The 25332-nt window shown below is 38.9% G+C and overlaps 1 protein-coding gene across 1 annotated transcript in view; it reads right to left on the bottom strand.

Annotated features, from left to right (window-relative positions):
* The window catches only part of LOC138382480 (phospholipid-transporting ATPase IB-like), a 105652-nt gene that overhangs the window by 42290 nt on the left and 38030 nt on the right, over nt 1–25332 (bottom strand). The window contains exons 14-23 of the mRNA XM_069466960.1: nt 25177–25265; nt 23995–24070; nt 22894–22999; nt 22247–22329; nt 21006–21055; nt 16073–16142; nt 12049–12133; nt 10780–10919; nt 5681–5819; nt 3005–3069 (exon numbers count right to left, since the gene is read on the bottom strand). Coding sequence (XP_069323061.1) covers nt 3005–3069; nt 5681–5819; nt 10780–10919; nt 12049–12133; nt 16073–16142; nt 21006–21055; nt 22247–22329; nt 22894–22999; nt 23995–24070; nt 25177–25265 — 903 coding nt within the window. The remainder of the gene's footprint in view (nt 1–3004; nt 3070–5680; nt 5820–10779; nt 10920–12048; nt 12134–16072; nt 16143–21005; nt 21056–22246; nt 22330–22893; nt 23000–23994; nt 24071–25176; nt 25266–25332) is intronic.

Here is a 25332-nt window from a genome sequence, read left to right on the forward strand (position 1 = left end):
TAATAAACCAGAAAAGTCAGAGGATTTGGGGAAAATATTTAAAAGATGGGAACAGAATAATGGAGTGAATGTCTGCAAAACAGAGTATCAGGTGTCCAAAAAGTGTATTGTGGAGGTAGACTCATCACTCAATTCAAGATAAGGGAATTGCCTCCCTTAACTTATTTTTCTCACCCTGACCTATTTTTCCTTCAAAATTCATATGAACCTCTAAAAGCTCCAAACTTTAGATAAATGATTCTCATGCCAGTGGCAGAGTGGAAGATTTGGGCAGTGGAGTATTCCAAGTTTATTTTTATATATTAGCAGTAAGCAATTGGAAAATTAAATTATGATACAACCCATTTACAATATTGCCAAAATACATAAAATACTTAAAAATAAATTAAATAAATTACATGCAAGACCTCTATTCTAAAAACCACAATAATATTTTTAGGACTGTTTTTTCCTCTCAAAAACTTGAATACCATTCATTGCACAAACTTAAATTGAAGGTAAAAAAAATGAATCAAGTTACTTGGGTTTCAGCAATCACATGTAAAGCACTTGGATCTGCCACTCCAATTCTTACAGAAAAAAATGCTGCACAAACTGAAAATTGACTTTTCCTGTACCCACTGGAGAACTGAGATCACAAAGAAAACTGCCACCCCCAAATCTGGAGAGACAAGTATATAGAGAGAATCACAGCTGAAATTTGCCTCCCTGGAATGGAAGCTGCTGGAGACATAAACCGATAGGAAGACTCACTCGGTACCAGTGGTGAATTCCTGGAGGGCAAGTGTGGATTAGAATAAAAGTAAGAAACTCCCTGGGTTGCAGTCTTAGGAGGCCCCCACCCACTTTCATGGGTTTCCCTGGAGGAACCTCACTAGGTTTTCATAGTGAAAAGGCAAGAAAAATTCCCCTCAAGGCTCAGCTGTAAAGATGGAAAGAGTGATCATTTTGAAATATGCACTCTCCATAACACATGCCTGCTCTCCAAGGTTAAAGACTTCACCAGAGCCCTGTGCCCCCTCCAGGGAAGGGCACTTGCCTAATTCCAGCCTCTTCTAGCCTTCCTGTCTCACCCAAGGGGAGGAAAAAAAGGCCAAGAGGCACTTGTGAAGACCATGGCCCTGGGCCGTTATGAGGATGGGAATGGTGGATCCAAGCTCTTTATGTGTCATTGCTGAAACCCAAGCACCTTCGAAGTTTCAGGCTCACTAAAAGAACAAGCTTAAATAATAAGATTATGGAACACTTCCCCACCACATCAACAGGGCCCTTGTATAATAACAGTGCATTTCAGATGAAAGAACTGGAAGATACAGATTCTATTTAAGGAGTTCCTATGGAAGTCCAAAAGACATCAGGGAATAAAAACAAGGACACTGGAAGAATCTGGAGCCTCTGGAGTCTACAGCTACCGCAAACATTGAACACAGCCCAGCTCCTAGCCAGATTAGCACAAAATTTCAAAATTAAAATCCTTTTACTTCAGTTCCTATTGCCACATCCATCATGTCCAGCTATCAACAAAACCTGCTAAAAGGCAAGAAAAAGCACCATGTGAAGAGGCAAAGCAGGCATCAGAACCAGATTCAAATATGACACAGATTTTGGAAGTATCGGACAGTGAATTTAAAATAACTATGATTAATATGTTAAGGACTCTAATGAAAAATGTAGACAACATAAAAGAACAGATGGACAATATAAACAGAGATTGAAACTCTAGGGAAGAATAAAAAGAAAGGGCTAGAAATATATAAACACTGTAACAGAAATGAAGATTGCCTTCAATCAGCTCAACAGTGGGCTGGACATAGCTGAGGAAAGAATTAGCGAGCTTGAAGATATGTAATAGAAACTTCCCAAACTGAAATATAAACTGAAATAAAAAAGAATTTAAAAAACTAGAACAGGATATCCAAGAACTGTGGAACAAATTTTAAAAGTTATAACTGGAATACTAGAAGGAGAAGAAAGAGAAAACAGAAGGAAGTGTTTAAGTACTATTGGCTGTGAATTTCCAAAGCTTAATGGCAGACATGAAAACACAGACCCAGTATGCTCAGATAAATGCCAAAAGGCTTACACCTAGACATACCATATTTAAACTGCAGACAACCAAAGACAAAAGGAAATCTTGAAAGAAGCAAGAGGAAAACAAAAACAAAAACAGAAAAAAACCTCATCTATAGAGAAACAGATAAAAATTACAGCAGACTTCTCCTAAAAAACCACGCACGCAAGAAGAGAGTGGAATAAAATAGTTTTAGAGTGTTTAAATGAACAAGAAACACAAACCTAGAAATCTACATCTAGTGAAATTTTTCTTCAAATGTGAAAGAAAAGTAAAGACTTTCTCAAACAAAAACTAAAGGAATTCACTGCCAGCAGAGCTATCCTGTAAGAAATACTTTTAAAAGTTTTTATGAAGAAGAAAAATTATATGTCAGAAACTCGGAGCTATAATTTTTAAATAAGGAAGAGTATCAGAAGAGGAATAATGAAATCTATTTAAAATTCTTTCAAAGTGAGTCTAAGAAAATTATACAGTAAAAAAATTAATAGAAAATAACTGTAGCCATTCAACTTTTAGATAAGGGCAAGGACGTTCAATATTTGATTGCAAATTCTTCTCATTCTTGCAATATAAATGCTGTCAACCTACTCAAACTTTTGATAAAAACTGCTATGTACACAGAGATTTGTTCACTTTTTTAATTATTAAAATCAGAGATCTGAGTCCTGAATTTGGGTGGACACCAAGGAGGTGACAAAGGACTAGCCTCACAGAGTGGAGCACAAACAAGAACTCAGCAGAGGCAGGAACTGGCAGTGACCTAGGGCAGAAGACCAGTAGAATGTGCAGATTCTTGGAGAAAACCAGGACGTTCCAATAGATTTGAGTGGGAGTTCAAGGAAATCTTATGTAGATTTTAAGGAGATCGATACCTCCCAAGTAACAAGTGGGTTGCACTTATATGAAATATAATTTTTAAAAATCACTTACCTTAAGTGATTTTGCATTCAAATGAATACGAGGCATTTGACCTGATATCAGTCTGCAGGAATATGCTAGAAAGAGAAAAATAAAGATCTCATATTTGAAGACCTAATGCCTTCTATGAACATTAACAAGGAAAAAATGATCTGTTTATATTCTTCCTTTATCATTCTCTGTCATGACTATTTCAAAGCCTAGTAACCCATCAACAAAGGCCAAGCAAGAGGTTGGAGAGGGAAGAGGAATTAAAATGTAGGTTCATTTTAATCTTAGTAAGCAACTTAAATAGAAATGATTGAGAAGGTGAATATATTAATAACTAATGGCTAAATTTGTACTTTTAAACGTCTGTGGATTTCAGTTTTTATTAACTTTCTATGACGTGAGCTTAGATTCTTGCTTTATAATAATTCCAAGTCTTTCAGGAAGTCAAATTCTGCTGTATCAAACTGCTATATCAATAGTATTGCACCTGGTATACTAATAAAATTCTAGGTATGACTAAAAGAAGTGAACTTACATAGTTCTCAAAATAACATTTAATATGATCGTTTAATGAGACAACTTTTCAACTTGAATGTTTTAAGTCTCATTTCATTTACAAATCAGTATATTTCATATCAAAAGAGAGAATCCTTGATTATCTTTCAGAAACTACAAACCTGTGCCCGCAGTGGACACGCGTTTCCATGAGGCACGGCTGTGCTGGCCACCCCTTCAGTGGGGCCATCCTCCCACTGCGCACCCCACACCCCATGTGTGCATTTTCTTTTATTCCCATCCTGCCTGTTTCTTCCAGATGTTTGAGTCTGCAAGCCTGGCTCTAAGAAATTAGAGTTTCTTTCTTCTTCCAAAACTACCACGGTTACTAAACATTTTTCTTGAAATGGATTCAATTCAATATAGCAATTATCTAAGAATCAGGTTATTATCAGATGGATAAATGAGTAGCTACATCACGGTTGGACTCCTGATATGAGTCCTGAATGATTATGTTAATATCCAATGTTCATGGAGGACTTGCTAAGTGCCAGGCACCAAGCTAAGCTTTTTACAGGGGTGGCTTCAAGGCATTCTCACAACCACCCAATGAGGTGAAAGTTACTATTGTCCCCATTTTACAGATGAGAAAACTGACATTTAGGGAGGTTAAGTAACTCTTTCAAAAAAAAAACCAACCCTTCCCTGCCCTATGTTCTTCTCCTCCAGCTACTACCCCATTTCTCTGTTTTACTTCATAGCAAACTCTTTGAAAGAGTTGTCTACACTCATTGCACCCACGTCAATGAGGGCTGACAGTTCGACCTACCACATGTGTCTCAAGTTCAGCTCCTCTCCCACAGTCCTCATCACACTCCAGAATAAGTCGCCATCACTTCTCGTCTAGACTTCCACAGAGGCTCCCTAACCGGTCTCCCTTCTTCGATTTAGCCTAGTTCCCCCAAGATAGGTAACAAATATTTTTAAAGCATAAATCAGATCATTGTGATCATGGTATCTCCCCTGCCAGGTAAGTATAAATATTTTTAAAGCATAAATCAGATCATCCCACTTTCCTGCCCAGAACCCTACCAGCTCCTTACTGTGGCCTGCCTATTCTTTGCTTTGCTCCCTGGCTCCAGCCACACTGTCCGTTCTGTGGTGTCTCAAATATGACAAGCATCTCCCCACTCCAGGGCCCTCGTGTTTGCTCTTCTCCTTGCCTGGAATGCTCTTCCCTGAGACCTTCCCAGTGCTTGCTCCCTCTCTTCCTTTGGGTCTCTGCTTCAAATGTCCCCTCCTTAACAGGTCTTCCATCTAAAATTATCCCCTCTATCTTTCTCTATGCCTTGCTTTGTTTTTATTCTTAGCACTCATCACAATAATATCACAACATACATTGATCTGTTTGCTAATTTTCTGTCTTCTCTGCTGGCATGTAAATTCCAAGAGGGCAGAGAGAGAGATTCTTACTCAACTTTTCATTGCCAGTTCCTAGAATTTCCTGGCACATAGCAAGTGCTCAAGATTCATTGAATGAAAGAGGGTCAAGTAAAATTAATGGAGACAACATGCAAAGGTTTCCAGTACACACAGAGTCACTTTTTCATATATGTCCCTCTAACCACAACTGGTATCAGGATGATCATGGAAAGAATACTAGTTGCAACTCTTTCTCACCATTAAAATTTGCATATTTGCTGCTAACAGTTGATTTTCAACTCTTATTCTGCACCCTAAGATACAGTCAAACAGTGAAGTTAAAAAAAAAAAAAAAAAACACTATAAAGGCAGGAAGAAGTAACATTGGAAACTGGAGGGGAAAAAAGCCACCTGGATGTTCTCACTAAAAGTCAAACTTTTATGAATAGACATAGACAATGCAAAAGTAGGTATACAAACTGTAGGGCAATAAAAAGGTGACTTTGAGTTTTGGAGGAAGGGAACAAGAAACTAACACATTACTCATGTTAGCATTCCGCATTCTGCATTCTGCAGTTCAAGAACGTGAAGGAGACAGAGTTTGCTTTGCCAGTTTGTCCAAACTCCCTGCCATGTGATGTCAAGGCTGTGTTGCTCTCCATCCTTCCCATGACGTGGAACAGTTACCCAACAGAAGCTTAGCCCAACGTTCTTGATATTGGGACATATTTAGAATACATGTACGATGAGATTTTTAAAAACTGTCTTTATGTCTATTACCTACGTTAATTGCAGTTTCTTGTTTGTCTCCTGTCAAGACCCATATTCTTATGTTCGCGTTCAGTAAAGTTGCTATGGTTTCCGGAACGTGTTCTTGAAGACGATCTTCAATGGCTGTGGCTCCAAGCAGAAAAAATTCCTAGGTGTTTTTGAAAGAGATTTTTTTTATTACTAAAGATTGTTTAAAAAGAAACATTTTAAAGATGGAATAAATATAGAAAATATTGACAAAAGGTTTGTAGTCTAATAATTTATTATTCAAAGTCATATATATATGTGTGTGTGTACACACACACACACACACACACACACAAAAATGTTTTTCCTATTCTTTCCATTGGTCTATTTTACCGCAGCGTGAGGCGGTGTAGCATGACTGGTAAGAACCTAGGCTCTTGGATTCATGTCCTAACTCTGTAAGTTACTAGATGCAGGACCATAAGCAATTTCCTGTGCCTCAGTTTCCTCATCTATAAAACTTAAAAGTGGGGAAAATAAAATTACTCATAGAATTTTTTTATGAGTTAATTTTGTAAAGGATTAGAATAATTTCCAGTAGGTAATAAGTAGTCAATAAACACTACCTATTACTTTAAATACTATAACTTTAACATAAGTCTTGATGTCTAGTCAGGTAAGTGCCGTCTCTTTATTATTATTCTTCAAAAATTACCTTGACAATCCTAGGCCATCTCCTACTTCTATGTGAATTTTAGGACAAACTTGTCAAGTTCTGTGAAAATCCTGTCGGGCATTGGATGCATTCCTGCATTGCATTATTTTAAGAATTGTCACTGGGTTTATAGATACTGTATATTCCCACCCATTTATTTAGGTCCTTCATTTTGTCTTTAATTAAAATTTGACAATTTTTCATAAGGTTCTTACTCATTAAATAATTTATTTTATACTTTTTATTTCTATTGTGAATTATTTCCCTGTCACTGCAGGGATACAGATGTTTGGTGGTAGATAAAAAGGTTTCTATAAAGCACAAAGAGATAGACCAGATGACCTCAGATAATCTGAAATGCGTTTCCCAGAAGCCAAAACGATCTAAAAGTTTAAGAGTATTTTATATTACATTTATCAACTGTTAAAGTGAAATTAAGATATCAGGCAAGCTGATTCAATGCTGATAATTAGAATCAAAATAATTTAATTGAAATACCAGCATATATAACTAGTAAATTAAAACTTTTAAATAGCCGAAACATTTTTAGGTTTATTGACAAGCTGAATGTTTATAAATGCTAAATATTCAGACAAATTTATCCTATTAAACATCTATTTTCATTACTATTTTTGTCCCATATCTGCTATAATATTTTAAAGATATTTCTATACTAAAACTTTGCATTTTAATATAAAATTTCCCACAGAAAGTATTTTCAGTAGTGATTTATGTTTCCAGGTATGAGACAGAAATCTTTAAAAGAATGCTTTAAACATTGTCATGATAAAAACAGCTAGCAAACTAGAAATAGAAGTGAACTTCCTCAATCTCATAAAGGACATCTATGGGAAACCCACAGTTAACATCGTACTTAATGGAGAAGGACTAAATGCTTTCCTTACAAGATCATGAACCGGACAAGGATGTCTACCCTTACTGCTTCTATTTAACATTTTCTGGAGGTTCTAGCCAGGGCAATTAGGCAAGAAAAAGAAATAAAGGTATCCAAAATGAAAAGTGAAAAGGAAAAAACTATCTCTATTTATAGATGAATGATGTATATGTGTATGTATAAAAACTCTAAAGAATCCTCTAAAAAACCTATTAGAACCAATAAATGAGTTTGTCAGTCTTGCAGGATAAAAGATATTGTTCTTTCAAGAACAATATACAAAAATCAGTTGTATTTCTATACACTTTCAATGAACAATTCAAAAAATGAAATTAAGAAAAAATCCATTTATAATAGCACAAAATAGAATAAAATACTTAGGAATAAATTTAATCAAGGAAGTGCAAAAATTATACACTGAAAACTAAAAAACATTGTTGAAATAAGTTATAGAAGATGTAAATAAATGACAAACATCTCATATTCTAAGACCAGAAGACTTAATATTGTTAAGATGACCATATTCTCCATGTTAATTTATAGATTCAACACAATCCCCATCAGAATTCCAGCTGGTTACTGTGTAGAAATTGACAAGCTGACTCTAAAATCCATATGGAATTTTAAGGAACACAGAATAGCCAAAACAATCTTGAAATAGAAGAAGAAAGTGGATATATCACAATCACTGATTTCAAAACTTACTACAAAGCAACAGAAATCAAGAGAGTGTGGTACTAGCATAAGTCCAGACATGGAATAGAAGTGAGATACCATAAATAACCCCCTGTAACTGTGGCCAACTGATTTCAACAGGGGTGCCAAGACAATTCAATGTGCAAAGAATAGTCCCTTCAGAAATGACACTGGGAAAACTGGATATTGACACACAAAAGAGTAAAGTTAGAACCTTATCTCACACTATATATAAATAAGCAACTAAAAATAGACCAAGCACATAAATATAAGAGCTAAAACTATAAAACTCTTAGAAAAATATACAGAAATACATTTTTGTGACACTGGGTTAGATACAGCCATCTTATATATGACACCAAGATACAAGCAACACACGAAAAAATAAAGAAGTCAGATTTCATCAAAATTAAAAACTTTTGTGCATCAAAGGACATCATCAGGAAACTGAATGATCACCTAGAGAATGGAACAAAATATTTATAAATTATACAGCTGACAAGGGACTTGTAGCCAGAATATATAAAGAACTCTTTCAACTCAACAATAAAGAGATGACCCAATTCAAAAATGGGCAAAGTCATTACAGTTTCCTGATCAACACATAAGTGGCTCGGAAGTTGTCACTCCAATACTCACAAGAAGAAAAGGTGAATAAGCTGAGATTAACAACTCTTCTTAGCTCCATCAGAGATCTGAGGGCACAGGACAAACTACTTACTGCCCTTATAGCCGGACAGAGAGACAGATGCTGAGAGTTTCAGCTTACTAGAACCACAGCCCAGGAACAGAGGCCTGTTGCTAGAACTGGCACTTATGGGAACATTTGAACTATAATTGATGAATTGCTAGAAGCACAGTATGAACTAGCCTGAGAGTTGAAAATTCTGGGGGTGCTTAGTTTTGGAGGAGCTCCCATGCTTTCATGAATTTTAGTTCCAGGAGCCCCACCATGTTCTGACTGTGAAGACCAGAGGAAAAAAATCCCTCCAGTTTATGGCAGAAGGAGCAAAAAAGTAACCATTTTGAAATACATCCAGATTATTCTGTTCTCCTCAGAATAGGCCTGTGTTCAAGAGAAACTATTTTATCATAGCCTTACAAACTTGGGTTTAACAGAGCTACCAATCTGGAGGAAGGAAAATATCCATCTCCAGCCCCTTCTAGCCTTTGATGTGGGAGAAGGGAAATACACAACTCAGACCTACTAAACAACTGAGAGCTAACTGTGGGACCATAGGACACTTCCCCTTTCCCCGCACCTTACCAACACATCAGTCAGGTTCCTGTATAGTAATAGGCTATAATAACATTACCAGACTTCAAATTATACTACAAGGCTACAGCAACTGAAACAGCATGCTAATGGCACAAAAATAGAGACATAGACAAATGGAACAGAACAGAGAACCCAGATATAAAACCCTTCACATACAGGCAACTGATCTTTGACAAAGCAGACAACAATATACACTGGGGAAAAGAATTCCTATTCAATAAATGGTGTTGGGAGAATTGGATAGCCACATGCAGAAGAATGAAACAGGATTGATATCTCTCACCACTCACAAAAATTAACCTGAGATGGATAAAAGACTTAAATGTAAGGCATGAAACCATAAGCGTTCTAGAGGAAAATGTACAGAAAACTCTTCTAGATATCAGCCTAGACAAAGAACTTATGACTAAGACCCTAGCGGCAATTACAGGAACAACAAAAATAACTAAGTGGGGCTTGATTAAATTAAAAAGCTTCTGCACAGCCAAGGAAGTAATCAACAGAGCAAATAGACAACCTACAGTATGGGAAAGTTGTCAGAATCAAAATGGAGTCACTGTGTTTTTTTAAAAAAAAAACACTGACAAATAATGCTAGGAAAGGCCAGACAGGGAGGATTCTAATGCATAAATACTGATAAAAACTATCACAAAGGACTCCACAAAAAACTGCAACCTTACACAAAGGCCACCACAACCTTACCAAAAAAAAAATACCTCTGCCTGCCAACTGCCTGTACAACCCCAGACTAGTATCACCCTTATTAGTGATACTTGTAAACAAGAATAATTATCTTAAAATAATTATGTAATCATCCTCATTTTTTTAATAATATTTGTCTTCCTTTACCTCCCTGAATACATACCTAGTGCACTATGGCACATATATATTCATTGCAGTTTCCTAGTCCTGAATACATACCATTTTCTTTTAGAAAGCCTCCCTCTGTTATTTAGGTTGACAAAGATAACATATAAGAATATTCAATAATATGTAAAAATTCTCAATTTATTAAGTGAAAAATTTATAATTCAAGCAGTCTGCACAGTACATGCTAATTTCCATTAGAAAAATTAGTGTGTGTGTGCTAAATATATACAATGGAATATTACATATGCAACACAAATATATAAAGAAAGAGATTGGAAACTTATATGCTAGAACTTAAGAAGTCATTAGCCCAACATTACAGATATTCATTATTCCACTCATTATTATTACTCATTATTCTATTATTCATTCATTATTACTCTATTCATTATTCCACCTTGTTTTTCTATAATGAATATATATTTCTTTTGAAATGGAAAGAATTATAAAAAAAAGACTACAAGACTGAAGTGATTATGATATGATTCAGAAGACAGAGAAATATTTTGAAATATTTTATAAAAACATTTTATAAATTTCCAGTGTGATAAAACAGAATTATACTTCTGAAAGAAAAAAGCCCAAAATTTCAGTTTTAATAATTACATTAAGTTATGAAAACATTAATAAATGGATTTCCTTCACATATTTCTCTTGGCATGTAGAGGACATATGGGCTACATTACCTTTTCGATAATATCATAACATTCTTCCATTCTTTGAATTCTGTTGTCTAAACTTATACTAGCTTTTGTATACTCCTGTAACCATTGTTTATATTCCTTCTCAGTTAGATCTGTATAAGCAACACAGAGAGTTCTCAGACCTGCAAGAAAGAATAGTATAGCTTGGTCATGCAACCAGTGATCAGGGAAAGTGGAACATTTGAAAATAAAATTCAAAAGCATTTTAAAATTCAAGGAAACGTGGAGTTCTTCACATGGCCCTATCCAGTCTGCCTCTCACTCCCCTGCTACCTCTTCCCTGCTTCTCGTCACTTGCTGTGGCTTCCCAGCTGATCCTCTTACTTCCAGATTCGTGCACTTTCACTACCCTTTACCTGGAATACTTTCCCCTGGAAAGTCACACAGTTCCACCTTCCTTCCTGTAGCCTCTGCCTTAATCACCCTGCAGAGAGAGCACGGAATCACTCCCTGCTCCCTTACCCCGCTTTATTTTTATTCCTAGCACACAGCACCACCTGACAGTACCTACTTAGTGGTAAATCCCTTCAGGGCTTGAGCTTCCTGTGTTTTATTTGCTACTGTCCTAGAGGCTCTGAACAGTGGATGGTACTTAGTAGATGCTCAATACAATTGTTGAATGAATAAGAGAATGAACAAGCGTTCAGTTTTTCAGTCACTTATCAAATAATCTCAAAAACAACAGAAAACTAATTTAAATTGTATTTTTCAAGGACTTTAAAACATTTTAAATCCATACTCTAATATTTTAGGCTAACTCCTACAAAATATCTAAAGTCTTGTGGATTCCCTAGAAATTAACCCTCCACATCAGAAATACAGAGGTTGTTCTTTTTTGTGTTCAATTATAATATAGTTCCTATATGTTTCTACCTGGTGCTACCTGCCTATAGCACATCTAGATTTTTAAGATAGCAAAAAAGGCCCAATGTACAACCTTGCAAAATAGCCATACTTTAAGGTTAGATACATGTGTCTGTGTGAAGCATCAGCTTATAAACTAAACTGCTGGGGAGAGGGAAAAAAAGAAAATAATGTAATAATAACGTCTCATCAGGATTTGTCTGGGAAACCACATGCACTTAAGCAAACAGAAGGCATTACAATTACAAAGTCACATATACAAATAAATGAGCTACCCTTGTCCACCTATGTGCCCAGCAAGCATCAGTGGCTGTGTTCAGGTTGTAATTTCAACATTTAAGAAAGGCATTTCCAAAGGAAATGAGATTCCAAACAACTTTTACTTACCATCTCTGGCAAAATATTCTAGATGGGCTAATGTCTCCTTCACAAACAGAGAATTTTCTGAAAGTCTTTCATAAATCACTGTATCCTATAAAAAAAATTCCCTTTGATTAGCATCTTATATAAGCCTTCCAGGCAGAATTCTAAATACTGCGCTTTAAGATTGTATTGTTATATCTAATAGGTATGGATGAGTTTGAGTGGCCACAATGAAAACACAAGCCCAGAATGAGTTAGAAATAAGCTTTAAAGTATGAATTTGTCGAGTTGCTTTAAAGAAAACTAACTCTGATCACTACAAATAAAACATGTTGGAGAAGACCACAAAGCAGGGAGGAGTAATGTGAGATTCCATTGCTTTCCGTATCCTCAAATTCATCAAAGAAATAAAAACCAAAATCTATTATACACGCACCTAGCAGAAATAATGAGAAGAGTTAAATGCCACATCCTATGTGATTCGAAGGCAAGCCAGCTCTCTAACCCTAAAGGAGCAGTTTGGCGGTCCCAACCCAGGTGGTTCTCTCTTCAAGAGACACTCCAAGATAAGAAACACTATTGGTCAAGAACTAAGTGGAGAGAAAATCTTAACTTGAATTTCTTTCTATATATTTCAGGCAGGGTTTAGTAATTCAAAGTACTTTCCTGTACTATTCTGAGATTAGGAAAAACAAAAAACTGTATTTTGTTTCCTTGCATGTTATGATAAAACTAATATTCAATAGAAAATATACCATTATAAATTTGTAACAAAATGGTGAATCTTTTATTCACCAATTTGCTAGTAATGTGAGGACTGTAAATCACTGGAATAAACACTTTGATACTATGCTTTCTGTGGTGAGGGGAGAGCGAGCTGGGCGGCTGTTAGACATCAATGGGCTGATCCAGTGTCAGGCAATGCCCGCCGTGCCCGGGCAGGGGGACGGGTTACACTGACGGGACATCTGTCGGGCTGAGCCTGGGATGAGCTTGAATGTGCAGGTGGGAGGGTGTGAAACGGAAGAGCCTGATTTCCTCCACCTTCACGGAGGAGCAAGAAGAGGAAAGGTGGGCTGAGCATGAAGGTAGAAGCCTGCTTCCAAAATTTTGAGTATTGATTTTAAGTTCTTTTCTGTTGGAAATGAGAGGCTGAGATATAAACTATATAAACTCTCTCCTTCAACTTTCCTACAACAATTTTCATAAAGGCCACATTGCTCACCAAAGCTTTTATAAAATGGACTGGTGAGCCCAAAGGGTCTGAGTTTCACAACCAAGATGCTATGAAACAGAGAGAGAGTAAAACACACAAATGTAGAAGCTAGTGGGTAAGGGACAGGATCTGCACTTACAGATAAAATATATGACACAGTGGTTCTCAAGCTGCTGAGCATCAGGCAACAAAGGACAGAGATGCCTGAGAGACAGGAGACAATAAGGTTAGCCCAGTGACTGCCCGGCGTACTGTTTTGAGACAGTTTCCAGGCCACGGTGCAGGGAGAAGGAAAGCAGACCAAGTCCAGCGGACATTTTCAGTTGAGGAGATGAAGTCGAGATCCTAGTAAGGTCAGGAAACTAGAATTCACAGGGCAGAGTGCAAAGGGAAGAGGCTGCAGAAAGAGAAAACTCCAAGAGCAGCAGAACCTCTCACGTATGTAGCAGAGTGCTGATTAATGCATATAAAGACAGTGTCAGATTCCAAAGAAAGAACCACTAGAAAGAATTAACGGTAGCAGTTCCTGGGGCTCACACAGAGGTAGATATAATACCTATTCCCACCAGCCAAACTGGAAAAGCTCATAATTTAAGAAAGCCATCCCAGTGACCCACAGTTAGGAGACGTGGTGTTGGTCCCAGCTATGAAGCCGTGAAAAGACACGTCAGAACTGTAAACGCGTACTGTTAAGTGAAAGACGTCAGTCTCAAAAGGCTACATACAGTATCATTTCAACAACTTGACAGTCTGGAAATGGCAAATCTATGGAGACAGTAAAAAAGATCAGTGGTTTCCAGGGGCCGAGTGGAGGGAGGGAGGAGTAGGTAGAAAATGAGATTTTTAGGGCAGTGAAAATATTCTGTATGAGGCTATAATGGTGGATACCTGTCATTCTACATTTATCCAAACCCATAGGAAGTGCACCCCCAAGAGTGAACCCTAATGCCATCTGCAGACTTTGGGTGATCATGATGTGTCAGTGTAGGTTCATTGGCTGTAATAAATGCAGGACTCCGGTGGGGCATGTTGATAACGGGGAGGCTGTTCGTGTCGGGGGGGGGAAAGGCGGATGTGGGAAATCTTTGTAATTTCCTCTCGGTTTTGCTGTGAGCCTAAAACTTCTCTAAAAAGTAAAGTCTTTTTTAAAATGGGAGATACTTAAACAGACATTTTGCCCAAGAAATATATGGATAGTGTGCAAGAAAGCTTTTTAGCAGGTTGGAGATGGCTATCCTTAGAAAGACCTACTTGCAAGGTTGGCCCTTGGCTGGCCTCTGGGAATCTGGCTGGGAACCAACTCCCTCAACTGTCATGCAATTTCCCTGGGGACTCCCTGGGAAGCCTGCACGTGAATTCCTCCAGACTCTGCCTGTGTCTTTTTACCTTATGGTCGGCTGTGTACCTTTACTACATCACTGTAAAAGTACGAGTACAAGTTCAAGTGAGAGTACAAGGATTTGCTGAGTCCCTAGAGTTCTTCTAGTGAATCTCCAAACAATAGGGATGGTCTTGGGGACCCCCACCTCAAACTGCAAATTGCTCACCACCATCAGTCACAGCATAGAAATGTAAATTAAATGTAAATGTAAATTAAAACCACAATGACACATACACCTATTAGAATGGCTAAAATTAAAAAGACTAACCATGCCAAGCATTGACAGAGATTGCTGGTAGGAATATAACCAGTTTGGTGGTTTCTTAAAAAGTTAAACCTACATCTACTATGGGACCCAGCCATCTCCTAGGTACGTACCTAGGAGAAATGAAACCTAATGTCTATATGAAGACTTGCACACAAATTTCATAAAAGCATTATGCAAGACTGCAAGCAAAATCTCCACCAACAGGTAAATGGATAAGCAAACTGTGATAAAACCATACAATAAAATACTACTCAAATTAGCCAGGTGTGGGGGTGCGCACCTGTAGTGCCAGTTACAAGGGAGGCTGAGGAAGGAGGATCGCTTGAGCCTAGGAGTTAGAGGTTGCAATGAGCTATGATGGTGCCATTGCACTCCAGCCCAGGCAACAGAGTGAAACCCTGCCTCAAAAAAAAAAAAAAATAGAAATACTTCTCAACAATATGAAGAAAGGAAGTATTGATACATGATGAATCTCAGAATAATTATGAGTGAGAGAAGGCAAAAAAAAGTTATACATAATATATGATTTCATTTATATAAAATTTTAATAAATGTATGAACACTGTATGACTCCAACTACCTGACATTTTGGAAAAGACAAATCTATAGAGATAGTAAAAAGATCAGTGCTTTATAGTGACAGGAAGCAGATGAGGGCCAGAGCTTATCAAATTTTGCCCCTTAATACGTGCAGTTTATCTTACTCCAATAAACCTCAATTACACCTCCATAAAGCTCACTACACCTGGTAGTGAACAAATATGGAAATGTTTTTAAAAAAATTTACAGGCCTAAAAACGAATTCCTGAGACCCACCAAATCAAGCACTTTGGGCTTGGAACTGGGATCAAAATTCCTGCTACAAATCCTTACCCCAATTGTGCAATCATTGGTATTCAGTAAAACAGCTGAGTGGCAGCAGACTTCTCACTTGCACTAAAGCGTATACAGGAGCATTCTGCTGGGAGCCACCATAAATTTCAAAGGCTTTGACTGTGGGGGAAGCCTCTGGGCTACCTGGAAATGAACTTTTCCATCTTGGATAATGCTGTCAACAACCAATAGCAACAGGAGATAAAAAGCAACACCATTTAAAAATATTGAGAAGTTGTGAAAGGCTTCCTGCACGCTGCTGGAACACAGAGAGAAAGAGCTCATGTGAGTAACGAAGTCCTGTACTTACAGCCCCTTTGCAGTAGAGCCGCAGCTTGCCCATAGGAGTCCGGGCAATTATGGACATCCGTTTTCTATTACTAGAACAACAGGAAACATAGCGTTAGTTTCTGTTTTCTTCAGTTCATGATGCCAACACACACACACACACACACACACACACACGAAATCAATGTCGAAAGAATCCCAGTAGTCAGAGTCCTCAGCTGGTGATTTGTGAAAAGGTCATCATATTTCTTCAGTTGCGGGTCTCCACTCAACTAGGGTTCTAACTATAAATCCCCCTGGCCTCCCCCTACTGCCATTTCTCAGGTACTCTCCTTTCTTCTGTGGCATTTACTAGCACAACTACATATATATAGTACATATATATAATATTATATGGATAATATAATGTAAAATATATGATTGTCATATATGTGTATATAATACATATAGAATATGTTTATCATATTATATATAACATTTCATGTAATATATAATCATTAAGAGTAATATTAATTATATACTATATAATATTATATATATTACACATATGCAAATGCATATTATATATAATATTATATACTATATAACACATACCATACATATATAATAAAATCATTTAAAAAAAACTAACGAGGAAAGAGGAAAACTTTCTGGCCTCTGTGTATTACTCAGGCCTCACAACATTTCTATCAAGTAGACCTTCCCGTCCCCCTTTTGCTGCACAGAGATGTTAAAATGCTTGCTCGACAGATGCCAGAGAGTTTTTATATATAGTTCTATCTCAAAGTCCTCCAGATTGTCTTCTTCTTCTGTTTACTGTTGTAGACAGACATTAAGCTCACTGCTATTTTTCCTGACTTAACAGCCCCAACAGGCTTGACAATTTCCCCTCTCCACCTTGTCCCAACCCTGCCAAAGCAAACTGCCCGAGATAACATTCCTTCCTCACCATGGTGTCCCCTCCTCTCAACCCTTGGACAGCTCTCCTTGCCCTAGAAGGACATTTCAGGAGACTCCTACAAGCAACCTTCAAGTCCTCAACCTCTTGCTTCCTCTTTATCTCCCACAGCCCTGTATATTGCACAGAGTACAACCACACCAGAAGAATCTCGAGTCCCTAAACAGCTTATATTCTCCTCTGCTTCATCCCTGCCTCCATACTCTCTTCCTAAGATATGCGCCCCACTTCCAACTCCCGTATCTACCTGTGCAAATCCTACCTGTCCTCCAAAGATGCAACCTCCTCCACACAGCCTTCCTAAAACTCTTTAGTCAGAATAACCTCTTCTGTGCTCACCTAGAACTTGATATATCCTTGTACTTATATCTTACCAGACCCTGTCTGGTACATATTTTTTTTGCACATAACTGTGTCTTCTACACTGCAAGCTCCTCAGGACAAAGACAATGCCTTCATATTGATTGAAAAGCTCTTCACTCTAGCACAGTTCTTAACACAGAGCAGGTACTCAGATGTTCCATGAAAGGATTAGTAGAAAGGCAGCAAGAACTTTTCCCACTGAGAAACTTTATACATAATTTTCAACTGTGGTGGGATACACAGGTACCCAGGGAAAGAAGAGATACACTAAAGGCTAAACCACGTTTCAGTTACTAACTTTAAACTTAGCAACTGAACATTTCTTTTCAAAGTCAGGCTACAAATGGACTGAAATAGATACCTTGCCTTCTCCTTTTTCCTGCCATTCTCTGGGAAAAGCATTGGCAAAGACACAAATGAGCAAACTGGAAGTAAGAAGTGTGGATAATTACATGATCACAGCTAAGTAGCCAGTTTGCGAACAAATAAAAATATTACAAACTCAAGAATGAAAGATATTCTGTTCTTTATTACTTTCATACATGGTAGCACTACAGCAAATAAAAAAATACATGCGAGAAAATGGTGATTTCTTAAAAACAGAAATCATATAACACCGCCCTGCTTAAAGCCCTCTAATGGTTTTGTGACAGACTTAGGAAAATATCAAATTCCTCACCCTAGACTGCAAAGACCCTGAAAATCCTGCTGGGAGATTTACCAAGTGCTGCTCTGCCCACCCCTTCAGCCCTCGTCGCCGCACTGATCCCAAGACCCATCTCTCTCAGGCCGGGGCTCTGGCTGCTGCCTCTGCCCGAATGCTCTCCCTCCACATCTGCACCTGGCTGCCTCCTTCTGTCTTCCAATTTCCAGCCCAAATCTCACCTTCCTGGACCACCCAACTAAAGGTCGCAAACCTCCACCACCAACAGCGCCACAGTCTGTCTCCACCAAATCATACTGTTTAATGTTCTTTATAGCACTCATCATAACCCAAAATTATCTGCTTGTTATCTTGTCTGTTTAGTGTCTGTGTCCTTGCACTATAATCCGCACACACAGGCAGTCATCTCGGCCACGTAATTCTAGAACAGTGGCTGCCACATGGAAGATGCTCAAAAACATTTGTAGCTGCACGAAGTGCATTCTACCCCACAAAGACAGAGATGTACTTTTTTGCATTCTCTGGCTTGTGTGTCACCTCTGGAAGTACAGATTAGTTGAAAACACCGAGGACTTGGAATCAGGTAGACTTGGGTCTGAATCCTGATTCTGTCATTTATTTGCCTAGTGACGCTGGCAAGGTCGTTTAAATTGAACTCTAGCTGCAAATGGTTCAACCAGGGCTGCCGCCGTGCATCTTAGGGGATTGCTCCACATACATGAAGTGCACCAGTCTGGCTCTCGGTCCTTAGTTCTTCCATATTCTCAAGCTCTTCCAACAGAAAGAACTTTATTTCTCCTCGGGAATAAGGTTGCTCAAGAAACAAATGTTCAAGATTAACATTCATGAAGCAAGAGAGTCATAGAAATGATTCCTGAAGGAGAGAAGAAGCATCTCCTTCTGGGGGCAGGGGAGGGGGTTGGGAACAGTAAAATCCAAACGCCTAAGCCTCAGAAAACAGTGTCCCAATTAAAATAATATCAATAATAGTAAATACTCATAGTAAGTGCTATGTAAGTTTTTATAACGTACCAGACATTGTTATTCATCTTCACGGCAATCCTTGAAGGCAATACCATTATTACTCCCATTTTACAGATCAAGACATCAGGCACAGAGGGGTTAAGGAACTAGGAAGGCTGTGAGCCAGCAACAGAAGTGCAATGATGACCACAGGTGATGCTCGTCTCACTCCATCTCCCACACTTTTCTCACTCCTCACCCCTCCTCCCTCTCTCTTTCTCTCTCTCTCTCTATCTGTGCTTGTCATCTTCATCTTCCTCTTCCTCCTCCTCCTCTAGCCCACTCTGGAGCCACAATGTAGCACATTCTGCACCAAGGTGGTGACTCCACCAGGCCGCCAGTGAGCAGTGTGCCAGCAAGCCTGGGCAAAAACAGAGGGAGACGTATCTCCCCTCCCTGGAAGCCCCCTCGGCCGGGCCTAATTAAAGCACAGTCTTCACCTACCCCCATCTCACTCCTGTCCTCCAAGCATGGCCCAGTGTGTAGAATCTGAACACGAGAGCTGGAGAGCACTTTCCAACCAAGGATAAAGGATGAGCAATTGCTTCAAATGCTTACAAAGCTGTTAGAACATGACTGGAGGCAATTAAGTCATTTTAGTGGCACTTAGCTATGTGAGCACACGTTTCGATGTTGGGAGATGATGGATCTAATAACAGCAGTCAAATGCTAAGAAACGGGAAAGCTAGAATGAATGTTGATATTTATTTTCCTGTAATAAAGGTTTTAGAAAAAGCCTTCCCAGGGGAGCAGAGTTGGTAACAACAACTTTTCCCAGGTCTTAAAAGTTATTTTTAAAAATATATCATTAGGAAACAAGGCTTTGAAAGTAGGATTTTAAAAAGTCATCTAGCTTTGGGAAGAACTAATGATCTATTTCATTACTTCTTCTCCTAATTTTTCAGATTCAACATTAGAAATGCTCAGATGTTTTAAGAGATATGACTGCAGCAGTGCAGAGAAAATTCCAGTAAAAATAAAATCATCAGTAGCCTCACAATGTGCTCTGGGCAATCAGGCCACAGCTGCTAAAACCGCAGACCTACTGAAGTATGAGAGGCGAGAAGGGTCTGGTGTTTGCTTACATTCTCAACTTTTCTATATGAACATAGATAACATCTGTAGGCAGAGAAAAAAGCTAGAAAAAAAATATTGGTTCTGTTAAAGAGAAAATAAAGACCATGATACCAAAAAAAATTTTTTTTCCTTTAAAAAGAAAAAAATAGGCCAGGCGTGGTGGCTCATGCCTGTAATCCTAGCACTCTGGGAGGCCGGGGTGGGAGGATCGTAGGAGTTCAAGACCAGCCTGAGCAAGTACGAGACCCCATCTCTACTAAAAATAGAAAAATTAGCCTCATGTCATGGTGAACGCCTGTAGTCCCAGCTACTCAGGAGGCTGAGGCAGGAGGATCACTTGAGCCCAGGAGTTTGAGGTTGCGGTGAGCTATAGTGACGCCACTGTACTCTAGCCCAGGAGACAGAGATAGGCTCTGTCTCAAAAAAAAGAAAAGAAAAGAAAAAGAAAGGAAAAAATGAATTAATTCACTGTCTACTTTTAAAGAAACAGATCTTGGTTTATCTGTGAAAATAATTTCCAACATCCTTCCTTCCACCAAATATTTATTGAGCACTTACTGAATACCAAACTCTGTGGGAGGTGATTCCTGCCCTCCAGAGCTTACAGTCTAGTTAGCAAGACAGTTGATTCAAAATCGTCACTGTGACTGTGACAAGTGCCATAAAGGAAAGACCCAGGTGAACTTACAAAAGGGAGTTTGGCCTAATGAGGCCTGAAGAGGTGAGAACGGAGGTGAGACTCCAAGGAAGAGGCTAACTAGAATTTCATGATTCTGTGCTGGAGTTTTGATATGCGTTGCCAAATCTCAATTTAATTAGTCATGGAAACAGCCCTGGGAAATACATGAACTTTATGGAAAGGTAGCTTACCTAGAAAACTCCAGGACGTTAAGAATTTCAAAGGTGTATTTTTCTCCCATCTGCAGGAATAGAAGACAACATATTCTTACTGAGGAAAAAAGTACTCGTCTCGCAAAATCACTCACTACCCCAGTCACAAAGAAGTGCTACCCCCCAAACACACATCTTCAAAATATAAATTCTCCTGCCAGCCTGATGAGAGGATGGCACCCTCCTCTGGGAAGAGTGTTGTTTGCAGCCTGGCCAAATATTAACTGCACAAGAGTTTCTAACTGCACTGGTTTAGGACAAACGCACCTTTCTTCGCAACCTAAACTTGGCACTATAGAAACATTGGATAAACGCGTGTAGGGAGTGAGACAGTCGGCAGATGGCAATGCGGAAACAGATCCATCTCTTTGCTATATCGCACAGGTCAGATGAAACCCTTAGTGCTTAGATGACTTGAAGAGGTGGTGTGCTATGTACGGAGTTTTACAGCAATGATGCATTCTTTTCTAAATACTTCCAGTCACAGCCTCTTGATTTCCTGCAGCCAAGATTAGCTTATCTATGAATCTCCTAGCTCCCAGCATCACCAGTAAGGCACTGCAGACTTTTAACTAATTTGAGAGTCATCATGTGCCAGGTACTATGGACATAAAGGTGAATTAATCAGTAGCTTCCACCAAGGACTCAACGTCTAGTAAACATCTCTAACCACAGCATTATTATTAGGAAAAAAAAAAAAAAACCTACGTTGGTCACCATGTTTGCATTGCTTCAATTTCTTCCCCATATCAAAGACTTGTGGTTATCAAGGCAGAACAAGGAGATATATATACATATATATATATAATAAAGTGAATAATCTGCACAATAACAGAAGTCACCAAAAATAGTTTAAACCACATTAATTCCTCATAGGAAAAATATGGTATATTTCTTGAAGTTCTAATGATTTTAACTCTTTGGAATAGCTCACTTTGATTGTGCACTCTCCATGTGCCAGGCACTAATTCCAAGTATGTTACAGAAACTAACTTGTTTAATCCTCACAAGGACCCCACGACAGGCTCAATGAGAAACCCGGGACAAATACTGAGAAACTAAGGAACACAAAAGTCTGAAATAATGGCTGCAAGTGTGGGACCAGGTTGGAGTCCCAGGCACTGGGACTGCAGGGCTCCCTTCCGAACACTGTATCCGTGTAACTCTCTGGATTAGCAGGTCTGCGTAAGGTGTCGACAGGTAGTCAGGGTGCTACTCACAGCTTCTATGGTGACAGAGTATGGTGTCCTTGTCGTGAAAACAAAGCCAAGTCTTTTTGCTCCTTTCACTAAAGCTGCTTCATCTGTCAACAAAAAGTTAGTATTAGGAATTGAGCAAAGGTATAACACTGAATTTAATTAATACAGATTGCCATTCTCTACCACTAAAATATCATGTCTTTTTAAAAACTTGGCTTTTTTGATCCAAATGCCCCTATCTGTCCTTCTAGGTGCTAGATACTATTCATGAAAGAGGAAACTTGGTTAATAGGGCCTCTTTCAGTTGAGCTAAAATGATTTTACCAGGCTGTCAGTGAAGTATCTCGTTAGTCTTCATCATGATCTTGTTTGTTCTCAAAGCCATTAACAGCATCTCCATAAAATGCTGCAGGGCCTTGACTTTACCCCTGCTTTGTTATTGGTTACCACCAAACACTGCAGAGCCCCAGGTGCTGAGCGCCCTCCCAGTCTTTAGGGTGGGGAACCAGGAGCCCCAGAGCTGTAGAGGGGCTCAGAGCTGCTCTGGAGCACAAATGCCCGGCCTGTAGGAGAAAGGCAGCAGCAGTCAGGGGGCCAGTGGCAGCACCCACCTCCTCTGAGACCTCATCACCCGCCGGGCATGCTGGCTACGTGCACGTGACACCTACCTGGGGAGGATGCCTGGTAGACTATATTATTTCCATCTCTCTCAGGAACAACCGTGTGGCACACACATAACAGGGTAAAAAATTCCCTTATGTATTTTTCTGTGGGCTATAAAAAGGCACAGAGTTGGTGAATCTTTTTCAACTTCAGCAACACGAGAGTTACATATGGTCTGCAATTTGTGCCAGCTGAGGTTTCACCGCAGGTGCACACAAAGTCAGGCACCAGCCCCAAACCAAATCGTGCGTTCAAAATGTGTTTGCAGGTGGCTGCCAAGTCTGGGACGGTGTAGGAGGCTGGGGAGACCCCAGGGAACAAGACGGCTCTGCCCTCTTGGAGCTTTTATTCTCCTGGGGGAGAGAGGATTTCCCAAAGCTGGAGCAAACAAGCAGGGACCGGGACGGAGAAAAGAATGGCCTATTTTAGACAGATGGTCAGGGGCTGACGCTTGAGGAGACGATACTGACATTAAGATCTGAGCAGAAAGGGTGGTCGGCAGTCTGTGTGGTTGACAGTGACAGCAGCACACACTGGACCAAGGGAATTGCAGGTTCGAAGGCCCCGGTCAGGAAAGTGCTGTGTGTCTGTGCAGTGTTTAGGCTGGTGTGACTTTAGCATGTTGAGCAAAGGGAACAACGACATAGAACGAGATTGAAGAGAAGACCATGGCAATGAGTTTGGATTTTATTGTAGGTGCGGTGCCAGTCCTTGAAAGGTTTTTAAACAAATCTTATATGCTTTAAAAGATTAATTTTTGAGAAGATTGAGATTTTAAATCAAGTACATCAGCATCTTAAAGCAGATCAGTGAAGATATTGGTAGCATTCAATAGAACCAAACAGTCTAAAAGCAGATAGACAGTCTTAACATAGACTGCTACATAGTAAAAATTCCTGTATAATGTTTAAATTCACTCACACTCATAAACTCAGTGCTTAGCTCTTAATATTGGTACAAAAATCCCTTACTTATTATATGGACATCAAAAAATTTCAAGACACTCATTTTGTATTTAGAAAATGATACATTTCAGGAAGACATATATATGTTTTAAAGTTATAGAGCATTACTGTGTCAACTTAGAATGAGAATAACAGACTTACATGGCCATTCTCAAGGAAATCCAGTAATTTGGAGTCATTAAATTCCTGAGATTCTGTGGTGTAAGGAGGTGTCTGACTATAAGGAAGAATGGAAAAGATTAACAAAACGTTCATGGTGACACCAGTCAATAGTCAGAGGCATCGAAAGTCACACGTAGCCCCATCTTCTGTTTTCAGGAAGATCACACTTAAAGAGTTTACAGAACTATAGTAAATAAAGTTCTGTCAAATGATACATCCTCCTAGGGCATAAGCTGCAAAATGGCCTTTGAAAATGTCTAAACTGGGCCGGGCGCGGTGGCTGACGCCTGTAATCCTAGCACTCTGGGAGGCCAAGGTGGGCGGATCGTTTGAGCTCAGGAGTTCGAGACCAGCCTGAGCAAGAGCGAGACCCCATCTCTACTAAAAATAGAAAGAAATTATATGGACAGCTAAAAATATATATAGAAAAAAAAATTAGCCGGGCATGGTGGCGCATGCCTGTAGTCCCAGCTACTCGGGAGGCTGAGACAGGAGGATCGCTTGAGCTCAGGAGTTTGAGGTTGCTGTGAGCTAGGCTGACGCCACGGCACTCACTCTAGCCTGGGCAACAGAGTGAGACTCTGCCTCAAAAAAAAAAAAAAAAAGAAAATGTCTAAACTGGCGTTAAAAACTGCACAGTACTAAGGAATTTGAAACAGAGAACTACAAAAGCAATAAATTAAAGGCTAGATTCTAGGTTCTTTGAATACTGCAAGGGGAAGATCTATCCAGCAGAGCTTCTAGAAACTGCCATTTGAAGTCTGGACAAGAGAGAGCTGTGTTATTGTGTGTTAATACTCCAGTATTAACAAAAGTTGGTTGCATGGAAAGAAACAGGGCAAAGTGGAAAAGAATGTTGTCTATAACCTGAAGTTTCTTCCGTTACCAACACTTCTGTCTGAATGATTTCTAAGGAAAAATGAGGGAGGAAATGTAACCATTACAAGACTCTCAATATAAAATTCCTTAGGAATCCTAATGATGTAAACCATATTTTTTTAACAACTGCAAGTTTTTATTTAGGCTACATTAAGTTTCAGTCTCATTCAGATGCAGCTACAATACCAGAAATTCAGATAAGTCTTGGAATAAATAAAAGCTAATTAATTTTAAGAAAAAAAATGAGAATTTCCAATAGAGTATGGCAACAAAAACACTTACCCATAAATTATACCTGCAATGGTACACTTCTTAAATGTCATAATATTGCAAGTGAGGGTTCCTGTTTTATCAGAAAATAAGTATTTTACCTAAACAAAGAAAAAAATGAACATGATAAATCACATAAATTTAAAACGTATTTAGAGAGCAAAGACA

The sequence above is a fragment of the Eulemur rufifrons genome, chromosome 4, assembly GCF_041146395.1.
Source record: "Eulemur rufifrons isolate Redbay chromosome 4, OSU_ERuf_1, whole genome shotgun sequence".
In the NCBI taxonomy this organism is placed as follows: domain Eukaryota; kingdom Metazoa; phylum Chordata; class Mammalia; order Primates; family Lemuridae; genus Eulemur; species Eulemur rufifrons.